Source organism: Passer montanus, unplaced genomic scaffold (assembly GCF_014805655.1).
Source record: "Passer montanus isolate IOZ18808 unplaced genomic scaffold, ASM1480565v1 scaffold53, whole genome shotgun sequence".
NCBI classification, from domain to species: Eukaryota; Metazoa; Chordata; class Aves; order Passeriformes; family Passeridae; genus Passer; species Passer montanus.
The window spans coordinates 8,625,391-8,644,959 of record NW_024370263.1 but is presented as its reverse complement, the minus strand read 5'-3'; the positions used below and the strand labels follow the sequence as shown (position 1 = coordinate 8,644,959).

The 19,569-nt window shown below is 44.5% G+C and overlaps 1 protein-coding gene and 2 long non-coding RNA genes across 4 annotated transcripts in view; 1 reads left to right on the top strand and 2 right to left on the bottom strand.

Annotated features, from left to right (window-relative positions):
• The window catches only part of MMP17 (matrix metallopeptidase 17), a 50,556-nt gene extending 49,442 nt beyond the window's left edge, over positions 1-1,114 (bottom strand). For both annotated transcript variants that reach the window (XM_039724838.1, XM_039724842.1), the window contains exon 1: positions 622-1,114. In XM_039724838.1, coding sequence (XP_039580772.1) covers positions 622-750 — 129 coding nt within the window. In that variant the 5' untranslated portion in view covers positions 751-1,114. The remainder of the gene's footprint in view (positions 1-621) is intronic.
• Positions 1,115-1,187: 73 nt separating this feature from the next.
• LOC120509660 lies at positions 1,188-9,182 on the top strand. Its single transcript, XR_005629315.1, has 2 exons — positions 1,188-1,372; positions 8,800-9,182. It is a non-coding gene; the product is annotated as an uncharacterized LOC120509660 (long non-coding RNA).
• On the bottom strand, positions 7,326-10,039 carry LOC120509659. Its single transcript, XR_005629314.1, has 3 exons — positions 9,873-10,039; positions 8,954-9,120; positions 7,326-7,440 (listed from the first exon to the last, which is right to left on the bottom strand). It is a non-coding gene; the product is annotated as an uncharacterized LOC120509659 (long non-coding RNA).
• Positions 10,040-19,569: the final 9,530 nt, after the last annotated feature.

The window sequence follows — 19,569 nt, the reverse complement described above, 5'->3', positions numbered from 1 at the left end:
CCTTAGCACATTCCCGAGGCATGTCTCAGTCCTAGGGGATCGCTCTGACTCCAAACGTGCCGTTTTACCCTGCTTGCTGCTGGAGTTTGTGCGGCTCCACGGCAGGCAGGGAGCCCTCGAGACAGACCAGCCCTTTCCCAGCGCCTGAGAAATCACCATCCATGTGTGAAAGCTGGTGAGGCCATCGCCCCACGATGCTCGGCTGGGGGAAAGTTAGGTCACCGGGTTGGTGTGCAGGAGAGGCACCATGCACTGGGTGCTAGGGAGGGGGACTCTGCCTTCCAAAGGGCTCGGTACAGAGGGTATGGGGTGGGGGGCACTGGGTGCGGGGGGGGGGAAAACAGACCCTTCTGTCTGCGCAGAGGGGGCACCAGCTGCAACGAGCGGCACCACGTAGACAACGCTGGAGGGACACCGGGTGTAAAAGGGCCCGATCAGCGGGAGCAGGACGGAGGGCACTGGCGCAAAGGGGGTACTGGGCTGGGAGCGTTTCCAGACTACGAAGCTCGCCCAGCGCCGCGTGGGCCCGCGATGCCCGAAGGTGGGGGAGTACCCGGCGAGTCGGGTGGGGGGGAAGGGGGGAGCGGAGAGGAGAGGAGCGGGGGGCCGCGGGTAACTCACAACTCCCCGGGTAATGTCCTCCGCCGCGGGGGTCGGCGCCGCGGGCGCTTCTTGCCACGCCAGCCACAGAGCGAGCACGAGGAGCATCTCCCGGAGGCGGGCGCGGTGCCGGGCGGCGGGGCTCAGCATTCCCCCGCTCTTCGCCCGCTCCGCCGGGCTCCGCGCCGCATCCGCGCTCCCGCCCCGGGCTGCGGCTGCCGCCGGGGAGGGAAGGAGGAAAAGAGGCGGGCAGCTCCACTCCGCTCCGTGCCGCTCCGCCGAGGATGGAGGGTGGGGGGCTCCGCTCCGCCCCACCGCGAAGGGAGCCTGGGGGGACTCTGCTCCGCGCTGTTTCGCGCTGCCGGGTGCGCCGCTACATCGCCCCGCTTCCGCAGCCTTCGGAGCAGAGAAGTTGCTGCGGGCGCCGGCACGGAGCAGAGCGCGGCTCGGTAGCAGCGGCAGCTGCTGCTGCCGGGGATCGCCGCGGCTCCGGCGCCGCCGCCGCGCACCCCTCCGCGGCCGGGCGGCAGAGCAGGCGGAGGAGGAAGCGATGCTAATGAGGGAGGCGGTGTCAGGGCTCCGCCGGAGTCGGGGGGTGCTCGCAAGCGCCGTCTGGCCGCGGCGCAGCGCCCGGCCCCGGCAGCGAGCCCTGCCCGCTCCTCCTGCGCCGCGCGGGCAGGAGCGGGCTCGCTCCCTTCCCGGTCTAGTATCTGTGTCTGGGTGAAATCCCTCAGGGTGCCGACACCGTTTTTTTCTAAATATCAACGTTTCTGTAAGTACCAGCTTCATCTCCCGAGTTTTTAAGGGGCATCAGGGACAAAAATCTTCAGTTTCTGTCAGGGCAGTTGTTTTAAGCCGATTGACAGCAGGCCAAACTAAGGATACTGGTCCATGTCAAATGTGCTTTAATCTTTTTAGATTATTTCCTGTGTCATTAAATGCAAGAGCATACCCATTTTCAACAAATGTAGAATGTGCTGAACTTGCATATTGCAAGAGAATATTATTTCTACGTTTGTTTCTCACCCCACAAAAGCCTCAGAGTTTTTAGGGGGCCAAATGTCAATGAATTTCCCAACCTCTGACCTCTGTAGATCTCAATGCCCTGTATCCCTGTCTGCTCAGGTATTAGTTATTAGCACCTGTGCAGTGTCAGCACCTCAATCTGTTTTGCACCAGAAGAACCTGCAATGTGAATGATTACTTATGGTGGATGAATAGTAACTTTGTCCGTACTCTGTTGAAAGTAATTCCCAACGTATTGATAAACATTTTTAGCAAGCACTTACAAGAGACAAGATGACAGATTTCTGCCATAAATTACAAGACCAAAAGAGTCCACAGCCATGCCAGGTGCAAAGAGTCAGGAAATAATCTTTAAGAGTTTAATTTTATGGCATGAGTCTTCCTCCTTTAATGAAAGACTGCTTGACCATCAAGACCCAAAGAAATATCAGAGGGGCTCTAAACACTGTATTTGAATGTATATAGTATATATACTCAAAGTTAAGCATCAAATTTAAGAACTTAAGTAATCACACTAACTTCATTTTACCATAATGAATGTAATAGAAGAGCAGCTCTCCCTGGGAAAGTGGAAGCTGTGCCCAAAATAATGAGACGCATTGTATGGATGCCATCAGCTCCTTACAGATACAGAGAGCAGAGCTGGGCAGTAAAAAGGGCCTGGTTATAACAAACTGAACTGTGAATAGTTTTCCTCTCTTTCCTTTTCACTAAACAAAAAACCCCACTTCAATGGCACAAGTTTAAATCTGCATTTATGTCATAAGACCTATATGAGGGTCGATGGAGTTTTCACATCATTCATTACCCAGGTGATTTGCTGAATGTAATTTATTTAAGTAAGGAACAGCATGACGATTTCAATTCTGTTCAGCATAGTTTCCAAAATGCATTCTTTATATTTCATTTATTGCAAATGAATGACTCAGTTAAAACAGCATTTCAACACATTTTAGCCAAAATATTTGCTTCTCATAAGAATACAATAGAGATAACTGCAAGCTGTAAGTAAGAGCAAGCAAATAGGCACCCAGAGCAGAAAGCTCTTTGTGGTGATGCCTATGGTCTGTTTTAGACAAAACTTCCATGCTAAACGAGAAATGCTAGTAAAGCTGATTTGCACGTTCACACTTCCCTGATCTGCCTATTGTTGTCAGTGTTTGGAAAATCCTGTAAACAAGTACACAGTTTGTTTTCCTTCCACAGACATTCCAGCCAAATGCACATACTTAAAATATTTTCACCTTTGTGCACCAAGATGACAAGTATGAATCTAAAATGTCATTATCTTCTAGCTGTACACGCCATATGGAAGATGAAGATTTTTCTTCTGTGTCTTTAGCAAAATTAGCATGTATGACAACATCCAGACAATTTAATTTCCCAATTACACAGTTATACAAAAAATACACTTTGCATTAAATATGCAGGAGTTCTTAGCAGTAGATACTATACAACTTTTCCTGCCCTGTTACATTACTGCAGATGCTTGTATTTTGGGTTCAGAAATGAGAATTTTCTGCCCTATCAGCCAGGGAGACAGAAACTACTACAGTCCTGCCCTAGGGGAGTCTGCTCAGAGTATTGGGACAAGGCAGGACCCTCCATGACATCTGAGGTCACAGCCAGGAGCCCTCTGGTTGCTCTTGCTTCAAGGGCAGAGGCAAGGGCCAGTTAGAGGCGGGTGGCAAGAAAGACTGGAGAAAAGTCAAAGGAATAATAAAAAACTGGGAAAAGCTGACAAAAGAAGCCTGACACAGACAACGCCATGGCAACCTGCCCAGGGGCCCCCACCCAGGAGGTTTGCTGGCCTACAAGACTCAGGTGACTCTTTTTATGTCTTGTGGGATCAGGAACATCTTAGGTACTAGTTCTTGGCTAAATAAAATCTCCTGACATCTTTTGCATCCTTTGCTCTGCACACAGATAATATTCTATCCCTCTCACAAGCTTTCCATTTGGAAAAAAATTAGACTATTTCCTTAGGCTTCAAAAAACCCCACCCGAAACTATTAGCAAAACAGGAGACATGTGGAGGGCTGATTTAAAATTCAACACACCATCTCACCTCCTGATCCAGAGACATGCATAAAGACAGATACTTCAGAACAAATAAAAATATTCTCAAACTTAGTCATGTCCTGCCTCTTTTACTCTCATATTTGCTTCAAGAGCCAAGGATCACAGGGGAATCTGCAGACTTTAAAGGTAAAAAAGGTACGGCAAGAGCACACAAAATCTGGGATGCTGAGCATTTTTTTTAATATTTTTAAAATAGTTTTAATTTAATTTTTTTTCAAAATAAGGGAGTTGAATAGAGCTTTATCTCTTTTCTTTTAAAGTTTGGCTTTCTAAACGATTTCATTTGGGAGAGGAAAGAAGCACCTCCTGAGGGAGGAAGGCTGGAGACATCAGCACCTGGGGCATCAGCTGTGATGGGATCCCATCCATCAGATGCAGAGCAGCCAGTGGCAGAGGCAGCTGGGAAAAAAAGTTGAATGTCTCAAATGCAAAGACCAATTCAAGAACCACATTTTGTCCAGCACTGCTGAAATATAGGAAATGCCTCCAAAGACATCTCAGCCCTGGTGTTCCAGTTGGTTGTGGCAGCTTTTTCCTGGGGTAATGACTCCCAGTGAGAGTCCCAAGCTGGGGTGAACCTGCTGGGTCTGATCCTGACAGATTGAATTAAATCATGAGTTTTGAGCTGGAATGTATAAAAGGAGCTGAGGAAAATGAACCTTGGGAGTAAGTGATAAGGTGAGAAACATGCTCAGCAAAACCAACTGCCTCGGGGGTCTCCTTCACATGAAAGGACTTGAGATGATGCCATAGCGATGGAGAAACAGTGGAGTTCCAGGAGAAATCCCAGAGAAACCTTGTTTAAACTTGGTGTACTTTAAAAAGCAATAGGACAAGTAGTACAGAGAGCTTTGTGCCCTGGGCCTCCTGCTATTCTTACAGGTCTCTGTCCCCTCCCAGGGTCCTGCTGCTCCCATGGGGGTTGTGTGTGTGTAAACATGTCCACAGCCTGTGCTGGGACTGGGATGCTGTGATATCTAAAAATGCTAAAATGCTCAGGAACTGCTTGAAAGCTCCTGGAAAGCTCCTGCCTCCATTCTGGCTGCAGTTGTGTGGTAGGTGCCTGTCACTGCTGTGTTACAAAGGCTAAATGCACCTGTGGAAACCTGTGCTGGGTGTGTGTGAGTTTTGGTGCAGTTCTGTTAGAGGAGACATCTAGGCCTATTCTTCCCACTGCTGTCTACAGTATCCCCAGGCTGGTGGCAAGGCTGGGACCTTGGCTGTGCGAAGCTGTCAGTCTGGTGGCCATGGGAAGGGGCCACCCTGGCTGGGCTGTCCCAGTTCTCCTGCCTGCTGAGCATGGGCTATGCACGTCTTTCCCACGTGCATAGTCAGTGATGCCAATGCATCCAGCTGCTATTTGGGTTTCCCACAGGATGCACACTGAGTGCTCAACATGATGTTCACAGCCAGGCATGGCACAATAATCTGAGCAGGAGGTGTTCAGGGCTCTTGGAAATGTCAGCCTTGTACAGCTCAGGCATGCTGGGGCTGCATTTTCCTGTCTGCAGAGCAGGTAGGGAGTTAAAGGTCAGTACTTGTAAGTCTTCCTTGGCAAGCATCCAGACCTTTCAGTGCATGGATACCCACCTGTTCTTCCCTAAAGTGGACACTGCAGTCCTCATGCTTAGGAAGGAGGAGGCAACTTGAAGGTTTCCAGGATGCTGGAGGCACTTGGGCAGTCACTCTAGGCTTCTTGGCTCTGTAAGCAGCTCAAATCTAGCTGGATGTGCCTGAGTGTTAAGTCAAACCTTAGTCAAGGTTTGTCCTCCAAGGGATGTGGCCTGGGCTTTGAGAAGCATATCCCTGCCATGGGACAGGCAGTTCCAAGGAAATGAGGGATGGCAGGCACATCATGCTGGTGCTTGGCTCCTCACCTCCCACCCAGCATCCCACTATGTCCCACTGAAACCAGTCCCCAGCTGCCCTGATCATCACTGTAAGCCTGGCCTCGCTGCCAGAGGTCCATGAGGATGGGAACAACCCTTCATGGAGCATGGGATGCCAGAGCCTGTAGGGTAGCACAGCAAATGTCCCAATCCCCAGCAGCACTGCCTCTCCAAGCAGGGGTTGTGCAGAGCTCAGCATGTCCTAAAAGGTTCAAGTTTGTGTCAAATACAGGGCTAGAGGTCTGAGGATCACGTCTTCTGACAGCTCATTCTCCTGCAGGCTGGAGATCCCTGTGAACACAAGGAAAGGCGCCTGATCCCCATTATAATGCTAATCTCCTCCAACTCCCAGTAGGAGCCGAGTAGCATCCTGTTAATGAAATTATAACCATGGCTCACACGGTGCATTTCTGCTGAACACATCTGAAATCTCTTTCCCTCAGAGGCTACATAACCAACGCCTGGGAGTTATCTTGCTGCTGTTATAGTAGCAACACGATTAGAGTGCTGAAGCTAATTTAAATCCTGTTGAATGCTATTGTAATGCAGCGAGTAAAGCTGGTATGTGACAGGTTTAGATATCCTCAGAGTGGGCACATCAGGCTGATCCCCCAACAGTGTAAGGGCTACATTCAGAGTCTTCAACATAAATTGCAAATCCTTCATGAGCAGGTTCTGTTTGATGAGACTTTCAGGTGCTTAAGGTCCAAGTCTCATTTAATTTTGTGATGACTCCAGGACTCTTAGCTGGCCCCATACTAAAGTACCTTCTTCTATCTTCAGTTATCCTGAGCATCTTCCAGGTACTGCAATAGCTCTGCTCTCAATGTGAGCAAGGGGTGTGGAACTGGGGGAAATTACTGTGCTAAACTTGAGCACTGGCAGTGGGGCAAAAGTGGAGCTTAACTTTATAATATAAGTGTGGAGAGGGGAAGAAAAAAGAGAAATGTCTACAAGGAGGGATCCCAAACTCTGTGAGGAGATCATCTGTCACCTGTCTTTATGGCAGATTTAGAAGGAGATATAGCAGGCTTAGAAGCAGCAGCTGTATCTTTACCAGGGTAAAGCAGCTCAGCTCTTTGCCCCAGCACAGGTGTCCTGTAGCCTTTGCAGCCCCAGACTTGTCTTGGCTGCCCACACAGCAGGGTCAGCTCTGGGAGTCTCTGTGTTCCTCTGAGCCAGATGTTCCCTTCTGGGGGCCGTTACCTGCAGAACACAAGACTCCTCAAAACTGAGGTACCAACCCAGGGTTGTGTGGCAGAGCTGGAAACTGAATTCTTCTGTTCTTTTGAGCCTCTCCATTGCTCTTCATCTTGGCCATCAACATCAACCTGCTCTCTGAGGCTTGCTGGGGCCAAATGTACCTGCTGTGATTAGAAACAGATAGTGAAGTATTTCAGGAGGGGAGGTAACATTCCCCAAATGAACTCATCCTTTCAGTTCATGTGTAAGCAGCACAGGCTGTCACAGCTTTATTTTTAAATGGCCTTTCCCTTTATCACCAGAAAAATTTCTTCCTATTGACCTGAAGAGCACCAGCAAAGTCAAGTGGAATATATATCTTCTTTCCTACCCACTGAACATGGTCATTGTTAATCTGAGCATGTTAAAACCAAAAGGGACAAGACGTGGAAGGTGTTTAGCAATAACTTGATGGGAGCAAAGGGGAAGGGTGAAGACCAACCTCGCTGAAGGTAGAATTAGATGTTTAAAATGGAAGTGAAGTGAGTACCTGTCTTAGACATGTGGTACTTGCCTCCATATCCCAGAACACAACTGCGGCACATAGACTCTTGACTGAGAACACATGGACAGCCACTGGTCTGGTGGAGTTAACAGCAGCCTGAAAAACATGGCAACATGTTCACATAGGTAAAACTGGGAGATTCAGAGTAAAAACCCAGCAAAAGAGGCTTGCACAGTACTGTCAGGTCACCGGGAAAACTCTTTGTAGCCACTTTGAGTCAAGACAACAGTCACTCAGGGACTCTTAGCATCTTTTTAAGTTAGACTTCAAGGATAAATTCAAGGCCAGGGGAAGGCAATGCAGTTTTAATAAACAGTGACTTCTTTTTGTCAGGTTAGCATCAATAAAAAGCCATTAGCTGTGCAAAGGAGGATTTGCATAAGCAGCATTTGAGGGTCAGGCTGTGGCGGGACTGTCTCAAGTGAGGATGAAGGGTGGACCAGCCCTGCATGTAGAAGCTCTCAGCCTGATGCTGATGCCAAGGTTCTTGAAACAAATTCACCTGAAGCCCCTGCCCTGAAGTGTGCTGGAAATGATCCTACAATGTCCTACTTGCTGGAAACAAGGATCCCCCTTTCCAAGGAGAGGGGGAAAAAAAGCCCAGAGGAAGAGTTGGAGCATTCAGCAAACAGAGGCAGGAGTGTTTGAGTAGCTGAGAGAGGACAAGCACACTGTTCTTTCCATCCTGAGCATTTTATAGGGGTGAAATGTATAATGCACCCAAGGCTGGACAGCACTTACATCAGCCTGTGGTAACTGCTAGTAGGGGAGAAGAAGGAGTAGGAACTTACAGAGCAGAAGGAATTGGACCCTTCTGCAGGACCCAGAAGGCAGACAAGTCCTCCCCAAAATCAATCACCACCAGTCTCCTCCTACTGGTGTTTAGGTGGAAAAATTCAAAAGCAGGGACTAAGGTTGTGCCTTGGAATGATTTCTAACACAGCAAATCCCAATTTTAATAGTGAACTTCATCTACAGGGAAGAAAAAAAACCAAACAAGTAAGCGCCAAATCACACCAATCCATCAGTCATAATTGTCTTTGATGGTACAAATGTGTCTCTCTCATTCACACAATGCTAGACGTTTAGGGCAGAGCAGAAAACCTCTTGTGGAGTTTTTTTGTTTTGGTTGTTTTGTTTTTATTTTTGAATAGTATTTTAACTATACCACAAGATGTGAATCTAATTAATCCCTGAAATTGGTGACATTACACTTGAAATGAGCCTGCCTGCTAAGCCTGAGGAGGTGGAAAAGCAAAGAATAAAAATATCCATATGCTGCTATTTCATTCCAATTCAGCCAAAGACCCAGCAAACACAGTTGCTTATTAGAGATAAGCCTTCATTTAAAAGTTAATTATAACAGCACTGAAAAACTTAGGGGCTGAAGATGGTAAAGGTGAACTTTAATGAAGGTTTAATCACTAGAATGACTGTGAAGTTCTTTGTCTGGAGGGCCTCTGCAGCAGCAGGGACATTTCTGTATCTCTGGGTACCACAGCTGAGAAATTGGGAAGAGAGTTGAACTTTACAAGGAACATCCAAGTTTGGAAGTCCCCAGCAGACAAATCTTTGTACAAAACCACCCACAGTGCAGAATGGAACCAACCGTTTTTCACATATGGGATGATCGTTGCTCTGTTGCTAATGGGTTTTTCAACACACAGCCAAAGCATCCCCATTTCTGACAGCCATGAGCCAAGGTCCATTTGGCCTGTAATGGCAGTTGAGTGTATCAGTGCCTCCACCTCATCTTTAAAAATGTGTGTTATCAGCCTACAACAAATTTCCATAAAGAAAAAAAAAAGAGAAAATTAATGTTTTAATGAAAATATTCAATATTTCATTAATAAGAAAAACATTTTATTTTTCTTAGGCCCATCACTGGAGCAGTCTCTGAGGCTTTGTAATTCCTGCCCCATCACCTCTGTTTTGCCAACAAGTCTCTCTGTCCCCAGTTCAGCTGGCTCAGCCTTATCTCCTGCCCATGAGCAGACAGGCTCAGGCCTGTGCAGAGCTATGGGGTCCTTATGGGATGACTGCAGAATGCCACAGGACTGCTGCCACTTCCCACAGGCCCACAGCCAACTCCCTCTCTGACACTAAGTCTGACCCTGACCCTGCCTCCTACTCCGAGAGAGGGTTCCTTTCCCTTTGAGCACTGCTCTTCCAGATGGAAACTGGGAGATGTTTTACTGCATTTTCCATCTGCCACCCCAAAACAGAGCACACCTGTGTTTCTTTCAGTGTCTATTTCTTCAAGGATTTCAGCTTATCCATCACAGGTTATGCAGAGAGCAGCAGCCAGACAGGCTCCTGTGCCTCCACCATCCTCTTCCTGTGGATGCTGCCCAGCCCCACGGCTCCAGCCACTTCCCAGACAGCTCCAGCACCCAGCTAAGTCCAGGAGAGTCCACTTACCTGCTCTGCCAGCTAAGCTGCCTTTGACAGTCACTTCCCCTAGTCAGGTATCCCTAATGATTTTAATAACATAATATGTGATGGCAAGAAAAAACAATAACACAAACCCTGATGTAAGATGCTTTTGTCACAATCTTGAGACTCCTGCTTGGAGCAGATGCCTTATTAGCCATTTAATTCTCGGCTCCACGGCAAGGCACTGAAATGAGAGGAAATACAAAATCAACAAGACAGCTGCAACCCAGCTTCATGTTCTCTCTCAAATTTAATAGAGATTCATGAAGCTTTACACTAATGTTCTGAGAGAAAAGGATTACAGGCTTCTTGCGCCTCGCTTGGGTCTAAGGAAGGTGAATATCAGCAGTCAGCACACAGATGATAAATGTCTGGCAGAAGTTATTTCAAGACCCAACTCTGTTAATATCAAACAAAACACTTCAGCTCATGTGGTGTGTCCAGTTCAGGCCAACCTGTCTCAAAACCATGAGCCCAGAGATAAAGCAGCAAATCCATAACAGAGGGCAGTGGTATCTGCTCTCTCCAGACTGAGTAGGATCCAGGCTTGCTCTTGTTCCACCATGAGGCTTTCAGCCCTTGCACACTGGTGTCCCTATGCTCTGAAGCCACTGTGCTGGCAGGCTGTGCCCATCCCACTGCCGCCCTGTCCCCTGCACATCAGCATAGGGCTCAGGGAAATGTCCCCAGGGGCATGATCAGACCCATGTTTCTTCCCCTTCCCTTCCCCCAGCACCCAGCTGATGGCTCCAGTTGTGCCCAAAAACCATTGACACAATTGATTTCACTGTGCCAGTACCACTCACTCACAGTCACTGTTTAGTTCTCTTAACTCCCATCTCTCTGGTATTTCATGCAAGACAAAAAGCATCTGAGCATTAATCCTGAGGCTGCTGGACTGTGATACTGAGCCCTCCACCTTCCACGTGTCCTCCTTTTCTTCTGCCTCTCTCCCCAAATGCATTTTTCCATGGCCAGGCTCCCATCCAGGCCAGCAGCATTGCTGCCTGGGGGGGAGCAGGAGCAGCTTGGGCTGTGCTGGGCACATTATCAGGTCTGGCTACTGGACTCAGGTCTGAGTCAGTGAGCTGTCAGGCCAGCAGTGACACAGCAGCAGATGAGAGAGTCCCCTCATGCTACAAAATACAGCCTCTCTGGGAGGTAAAGCCTCTGGAACAGGGTGCCCAGATAAGTGGTCAAAGCATCAAGCCTGAGCTCAAGAAGCATTTGGACAATGCTCTCAGGCACATGGTGGGATTTTTGAGGTATCCTGTGTAAGCCCAGGAGTAGGACTCAGTGATCCTGATGGGTCCCTTCCAATGCAGATATCATCTGATTCTTTCTGCTTTCCAGCACATAAAGAAAATTGACAAATTTTACTTCAAAATGCAATTCACTCTGATGAAAATGAATGTGCCTTAAGAAAGACATGCTACCTTGCATTCTATCTGTAGCCTCAGTAAGTCATAAAACTTGCTGCTATATATTTTCTTTACCGGGCAGGGAACCTTGGCTGCCATTCAGGAGTGTGACTGGGATGTAATGGTAGCATCCAGCCCCAATGCAACCTGGACTGTACTCACTGGTACAAAAACAGCCCTGAAAGGGCTTGACTGAGACCAGACTGTACTGTAGCAGTTACAGGACAGCTACTAAGAAAGAATCCTGACCTTAAAAACCTTAATCAGGTAGCAGGTAGGAGACAGGAGTTATTTTTGCTCTGGTTTGTTGGTGTGGAAGCTGTTTGACAAAGGATGACATCAGTTGTACAAACCTTGAGCTGCGCCAAGAGACGAGCCTGAGGAATGACGCCGATTTACTGCCGAACCTGCAACTCTCCTGCCATAGTGTGAGCAGGTCAGGGCCACTGGCCACTGGCAGGGACACCTGTTAGATGTAGGGACATCTGTTACATAAGCACACATCCAGAGCTGCTGTAAGTAAAGCAGAGCATTACACAGGAGTTAATCCAGCGCTGTTCTGCTGATCATGTTAAAGATACCGACCTGTTTATGCTCTGCACATCTCTTATTGAGAATAATGGAGCAGATTTCACCTCAGCGGTATCCCCCCACAGAGCCAGCCTCTGTGCCTTCAGTGAATGATAATAGCTGCTGTGCCATTGTCATTCCCATGCAGTAAAGCATGTTGGAAGCTGCTCCCTCCTGTTTGTTCTCAACATGGATCATTGCTCCTTCCAACACTGTGAGAGCCAGACCAAAAGAAAAGCCAGTGGTTTCCCAGCAGAGGTGTTTCATAAATTTACCACTCTGCTGTGAGGAGATGCAGGCACAAACTGGCATCAAAGGCTCTCAAAGGCTTCAGGACTTCCTGTCGCTGGTGTGGAACAGATCCCCAGCAGGAAGAGGCCACCCCAATTAGCAACAGGAAAGCACAGAACATTGGGCATGTTCAGTGCCAGCCGGGGCTGAGGGCACAACAAAAGCTTCTCTTCACTTACTTATCCAATTTATCCGAGAAAGAAGGGGGCATTGTTGGTTTTGTACATCTGAGGTACTGTCAGCCTTAAGCCAACAAGATATCATGCAAGAATTATTTTGAGCGATTCAAGGTTAGTTTTTGTTGCTTTTTTCTATAACTTTCCAGCAGCAATCCATTTTCATTTTGCACATGGACACATTCAATAGTGCAGGCACTGAGTGCTCTTAGGCAAAGCACAGGCAAGAATTCAGATAAAAAAAATCTGGGTTTTTGTCCAGTCTTTCAATTAACTTTGTTGGCAATCTGTAACAAAGAATTCATAAAAATCTTGAGGCACTTTTTACAAGCAAGATGAAAAATAGTTGATTTTTTTTTCCCATCTTTCAGGAAATTTCCTTTTCTGTCTCTGAAGCAAGAGAAAACACATCAATAAAGAATGAATTTCCAAAAACTTTCTTTGACTCACAGGCAACTTGAAATGATACAGCCTAATTCATTTCAAGCACCCCTGGCTCAGCCATTCAAGTGTCATTCCCAGAGGCAAATGCGGAATATTTCCCTGTTTTCCTGCCACTGTCTGAAGCCATGCCTAACAAACCCACATATGGAACTCAAATTACAGCTGCCTTCCAGCAAGCAGCCACCTCTACACAACGTCTTTTGATAAGTCAAGCGATCATCCGTAATGCTTTCCAGAGAGTTCAGCTACGTGCTGAACACTGAAACACCCCTCGAACAAGGTGGAGAAAAGGAAGTGTGATTTGTATGTCATTATTATTTATTGGCAGATCACTCACAGTCCTGGGCACTGTGGTGTAGGCAGAAGGATTTGGAAGGCTTTTTTGAAAGACCCTCTTCTGCAAAGATCAAGCATTTTCAAGGAGGTTCTGCACAACTTCCCCACTATTAATTTCTGTCGAGGCACTAGACAGTGTGTGGAGAGATTTGTACAACAGACTGAACAAGATTTTGGCTGAACTCAAACTATGTAAGAATAAGTAATAGAAGCTGTTTCTTAAGGTAACAGGTCATTTAGAGAAGACTGTTGAGAAGATGCTTTTGTGCTGCTGACAATGCCCAAATGAAATCAGAGACTCTTCAGTGACTTTACAGAAACTGCATATAGAACCTACTTTGCTGAAGTATTTATTAAGGTGTAAAACTCATTACTAGCAAAGGGCTAAAAGCTGTAAAACTTTGGTCCTGAAAGTTCTAGTGTTCAGATGATAAAAGACCTTGAAAACTGTATTTTGAAAGAGCTGTCAGGTTCAGAGTTAGAACTGAGCTTTGAAGTACTCATTAGAAACACAGAAATCCAGGACAGGGTACTACTTTAAATGGAACAAGCTGGACCAGTCATGAGTGAGTCAGCAGCCAAGCAGAATGCACATACCACAAGTAAAAAAGTACTTAAAGGCTTCTGGGGACTTGCTGCTTTCATCCATCAGAGCTCCACTCACAAACAGAACAACAAATCAGAGACTATGGAGATCAGCGTGTTAAAGGAGCAAGAATGTATTTTCCTGAGCATCAAATCAATTGGTGGCTGCCCAAACTTGTTGCTTTTTCCACACTTGGCAAGATGTTTTTGAGAATCCTCAGCAAGGTGAAATGGGAAGGGACAACTCCAAAGCATGAAAAACAGCAGCCAAGTGCATTACGTTGAGGCACAGCTACAGAACACTGGCAAACAGTATCCGTGCAGGCAGGCCACTTACAGAAGGAAATTTTCCACAACGTAAATCTTATTTATGGATAAATAGTAATATTTACTGTATGCATATTCTTAAAGCATAAAGGCAAAAAAAATTCTTTCTTTATAAAATAGTTAATATCTAGTGTTTGCTTGTGGCTTGAATAAGACTACCACATTAGTGCTCTTTTGCACTGTCATAGGGGAATGCTGAGGTTAGCAAGATAGAAAGCCTAAATTTCAGGGACATTTCAGCACACTGGACGCAGTTAAGAGTGAGTTGAAACTGTGCAGCTGGGGAATCCAAGTATTGCCCTTTCTCCTGGTAAGCAGGCAGTCCAGAGAGCATGGGTCTCTCACCCATGCACATCCTCAATAGCTGTTTCTATTTCTGTCTCTCTGTGAGATGGCACCACTTACCCATAGCAAGGTTAAGCTGCTTCTTGCTTCAAATCAAGACACAGACAATTAAACCAACCCCCTGCCTACTAAATGGCATTCAAATTATTTGCCCTTGCCAAAAATTGATATACCTAATTCAGATGTTACAGAAAGCATATTCCTAGCTTTCCTAAATCAGAACCTCTGCCTTAAGCTGGGAGGACTGTCAGAAAGAGGAAGCAAGTGCAATGAAGGCCAGTAGTTCCATAATTTCTGAAAAGAAAGTCTGATTGCATACTGCCTGTTATCCACGGCTCCATGTAAAGTAGTCATTATTCTGGGAAAAAAACAGAATTGCTTCTGCCTCTGAAGATACAAGACTTCATTTGTTGGCAAAGTTGCACTGGCCTTAAAATCCAGCAAATTTTCACTGTCACAGTAGGAGAACAACAGCTTTTCAGCACCCCTTACTGTGCCCAAGCTCAAAAAACTACCACAGTATCATCAAATAGGTTGTCAGACTTGAGTGAATGACTTTTTGCCAGTGAGGAAACACTGGACAACCTCCATCAGATTTGCCAGTGTAGCTCACTCATTTTTACTGCATTGTCTTAAATTCAACACATAATATCACTCTTTGTCCAATTTGTCTCCTTGTCTACAATGCTTTAAAACAGAAATAGCTTTAGGAAAGGATGAAAGATGTGCTTAATTTCTGCCAAGTGTGATACCATTAAAGTCATTAGCCAATATTGGTTCCAACAGGAGATTATGAACAGTGGGAATTTAACGTGTTCCTTCTGTAGAATTAATAGATACACATCTCAGTGTTTCTGTGTGCATTAACAGCTTAAGGCTGTCAATTTACACCATTTCCTGACTAAAAAAATCAGACAAGCTTGCACCTATTTCAGAAGTACAAATAGAAGATGCAACCGAAGACAATTTTTTCACGTGATGTACAAAGGTTTAAAGCATAAGAAATTTTTTTTTTTTGCAATGGGATGTGTGGATTCAGGGAGTGTTTTAATTGGATCACAAAGCTGCTAGTGTTCAGCCAAGATATTTCCCAGATTACACTGGATATTATTTTTAAAGGTAACTTTTATGAAGGGGAATGAGTTCAATAAAAGCTACTTAAGTTTACTGGTTTTGAACAGACAATTTCCTTTCCATTTTATCTTAGAAAATTAATTAGAATTTCAGAAAGGAGGAGCTAAGGTTACAGATTTTGTTTCTTTTCTTATTATAGCAAACCCTCTGACCCATTTCTTGATCAGTTAAGGGTAGGTTTTTTTCAAGCTTCAGCATTTTTGGAGGAGTAAAACTGTTATAACAAGCCAGAGCAGTAATTTAACTGAAAATGCCACAATCACCCCAGGTGCCATATCCTAATAAATAATGTTGCACATACTCATCTCTGGATTGCATTTTCATGAGAAACCCCAAATCCTCCTACATTTTAATAGAGGAAAAATAAGCATGTATGGAACTTCTCTCTGGAGAAAGACATCCCTAGGATTATTTTACAGGAAATGGGAAAAGAAAAATCTGAGATCCCCAGATAACAGCAGTTTCCCTGCAGTGAGGCATCACATCTGCCACTCAGCACATGTGCTGTCTGGGGAGATCAGCACCCGCCCTCCTCCAGCCTTGCATACTGGGATTGCTTTTACCCAAGCAGGCAGCTGTATCTGTAACACCGTCAAATATCAAAAAGAACTCATCTTACTTCCTATGCAGAGATCATCAGTTTAACACTCAGTGTAAAGAGAAAAATTAGTTTGTCAGCAGGCAACCATTGCATGGGAAGCCATTTTGTCCTTATCAGAGAAAAGTCCTAGCACGTCTACCGAGGAAAGTGTGGCAGCGAGCCAGAGACAGCAGATTATCACCATCACTTTTAAAATGGTCTGGCAGAGCTTTTTATAGTGTTTGCCATGCTGCGTGTTCAGGATTAATTGTTGCCAAGAGATTATAATCTTCATCCAAATTAAAGATATTAAGTTAATACCAGGGAAGTTTCAAGTGCCCCGAAAGGTAAAAATGGATTTGTTATAAATGCTCACAACTTGCTTTAAGATTTCACAAAATGCAGTAGGGTGAATATACCTCCTCTGTAATCCAGAGCAGGGAAAATTAAGGCAAAAAGCAAAGACATGTTTTGCATCAAGATTTATCAGGAATCCTTCGATGGGTCAAACAGAGTAACAACAGCAATACCACTCCAGCTGCTACCAGAAAGACCAAAAGCTCATCAGCGTGCAGGCAGATTTTAGTTTCCAACCAAATGCTCCAAATAAAGCCTTTCCTTTTACAAGTAATACTTCACTGAACTACAATTCTGTGCTGAAAGGATCTGTCTAAAAGCAAAACAAGATATTCAGAACATATTTGTATTTAAATCACAAATGGAAAAACAAAGAAACTTTTAAGATCTGCATTTATAGAATTTCAAACAAATTTTCATGTCATAGCCAAGTTATTTTAATCTTTTAAATTAACAATGTTAAATTAGTGCAATGCTGTATTTTATGCTTTCAGATCATAATGGCAAAAGGAAAACTAGCAAAGAAGATGCCTTAGCAGTTTACTAACCTCAATCTACGGGTCTTTTATTTCTTTGTTTAATATAATCAGTTGCAGGCTAGGGGTGGAAGAAGAATAGATAATAAATGCAATTTAATTAAGCAGAAATTTAATTAAATAGGATTTCTTAATAAAATGTCTTCACAAAAGATAATAGTCATTGCCTTAAATCCAAGAAAACATTTAGAATAAATGTCATCATTTGTTGCCCCACTGAAAAATATAATTTTGATGTTTCAAATGCATTAAGCTTACGAGTGAGAACGTGTATGTTCCAAAATAATTGGTGTCAAACAAAATGTTGTGATACAAAGACTTAAAAGGGGCAATAGGTATGAAATCATGAATAATACCAAGAGACCACAGATACATCTCAGTGGCTGTCAGCTTCTTGACAGAGCCAAACTGCTGAAAGCCGAACCATCAACAAGTGGAAGCCAGGTCTCCTCACCTATGGCAAAACAAAAAGTACATCCCGAGATGGCCAAATGATGTTTACTGTTTTACTACTAACAGGTTACCTACCAGACTGAAGAGCCAGGAAAGAGGCTGTTGAACACATCTGATTAATTCAAATCAGAGCAACTTTAATAAAAATTGTTCTGAATTCACCGCTTCAACTATCAAGATTGGACCTGGGTGGGCAGATTAAGCAAAGCTGTGGAAGTGGCAGCCTGTACTGAGAAATCTGCTCAGAAGGAAACTGGTAGCAGGGATTGGTGGACAGATGTACACAAGCACCTACCCCTCACCTATTTCACTGCCATTTAACAAAGAAAGGTGAGGAACCTAAGGCTACACACAATCTTTGCTGCAGCGATGCCTTTGTGCCATTAGTTTTGCGACATAAACCTATCACCCTTCCCTGATAATGTCTGTAATATCTACAAATATGCCTGCAAATAACTTAAGTGATTCAAATCAATTTCAAGTAGTTTTGATATATTACTTGAATGTGAATCTCCAGAGGAAAATACCTCTTGGACAGCTCCTCCTGTCTGTCAGTGGCATTTCTTTGTTTTAAGAGGCTACTCTGCATCAATACAGAGAATAAAGGTCTGTTAGATAACCTGACCATTTTTAAAAGTTTTTTTTTTTTTTTAAATCTTCCAAACTACGATCCTTCTAAGAGAAAGAGAGGCTAGCACATTACAGACAAAAACACCCTTCCAAAATTGTTTGGAAATGCAATATTAACATTCAACGTCCTAGTTCGTTACACTCATGCAGAGGAAATAAAGTGCCTACAGCTCAAGACTTGCCTGACTTACTGTATTTCACCGAATTTAAAGCAAAGCAATCTCACAGTATGTAGCTTTCATACAACTGAGAAACATAGAAAACCAAAACTACTTACTGACAACTCCAGAGCTGCCACAGTGCTTTCTTCATGGCTACCAAGAGCCTGCTTTCCTCCAGCCAAAGTGTTCCTGACTTTTTAACTCCCTGTTGCAGCACTCTTGTGTATTTCTCACCAGAAAAATGATTCTGGCAATACAGCCAGGGCCTTTTTAGGCCTGCTGGTGCATGGAAACATGGCAAGGAATTGAGTACATACAGTTTTGTGGATGGGAGAGGGACTGGGAGGCGCCATCTGATCCAGAACCAGACCCGTGGTCCCAGACGCTTAGGGACTGTACTGCAAATTCATATCTGGAAAACAGACATTTGAAAATTTCCCAATTTAAAGCGTTTAAGACACTTTCCTGATACTGGTCACACATTCTTCTGATATACCAGACACCTGAAATTGCACTCACTGTATCACAAGTTCCATGCTGTATTTACAAGTAGTTACAATACAGCCAGTGCCAGTGAAGAGATCAAAAAAAGCTGCACTGATTTCCAAATGTGAAATTATTCTGGTAAAGCAGTTCCATCCCTTTTAAAAGCCCTTTATTTTTTTAGAAAAAAATAGCATAATGAAAACACTACTACTTTTTAGAGAATACAGCTCCCCATGAGACTGCTAAGTGCAAACAAACCTCAGTAAAAAAATAAAGACTGTGTAAAAATGCAGTTTATACTAAATTTTTCTGGAGCTAAACACTCAATCTCCAGACATATCACAGAAGGGATTAAGGAAAAGAAAAAACAGAAGACTAGAAGACTTGCTCATAGAATGAGAAAACATTCTAAGAAATCATAAAAGCAACAACCTTCCCAAAGACAATGAATCCGCAAAGCAGCAGCCAAACAAGCTGTCCAGTCTATTTTATCAAAGATCTGGGATTTTTTCCTATTACTAAGCAAACAATTTGCATCCAATCTGCCAATTATTTAACCATGGTGGTTAAATAACTTTTAACTCCATTTCTATACAGGATGCCTGATGAATGTCCAGAAATACCCTCTTTCTGTATCTAAGCAGAGAGAATAAGGTACACTAAGACAATGAGGCTACTGACCATTAGTTATTGACTTTAAAGGGCCAACCCCTCACATGGAGGCTCCGAGATCATTCTAACTCATGGGCAGAAAATCGCATCCCTTATTCAAAAGCTACTGTCTACTACTGACATCCAAGTATACAAGCATTTTTCCGAGATCATCCTGTGCATGAAGCATTTCTCAGCTTAAGGTGGTCAGCAGGCAAGACAGCTGTCAAATTAAAAAGCAGAAAATAATAAACAACAAAAAAATTGTAACAAAACCCAACTGCAAACAATTAAGGACTCAAACTC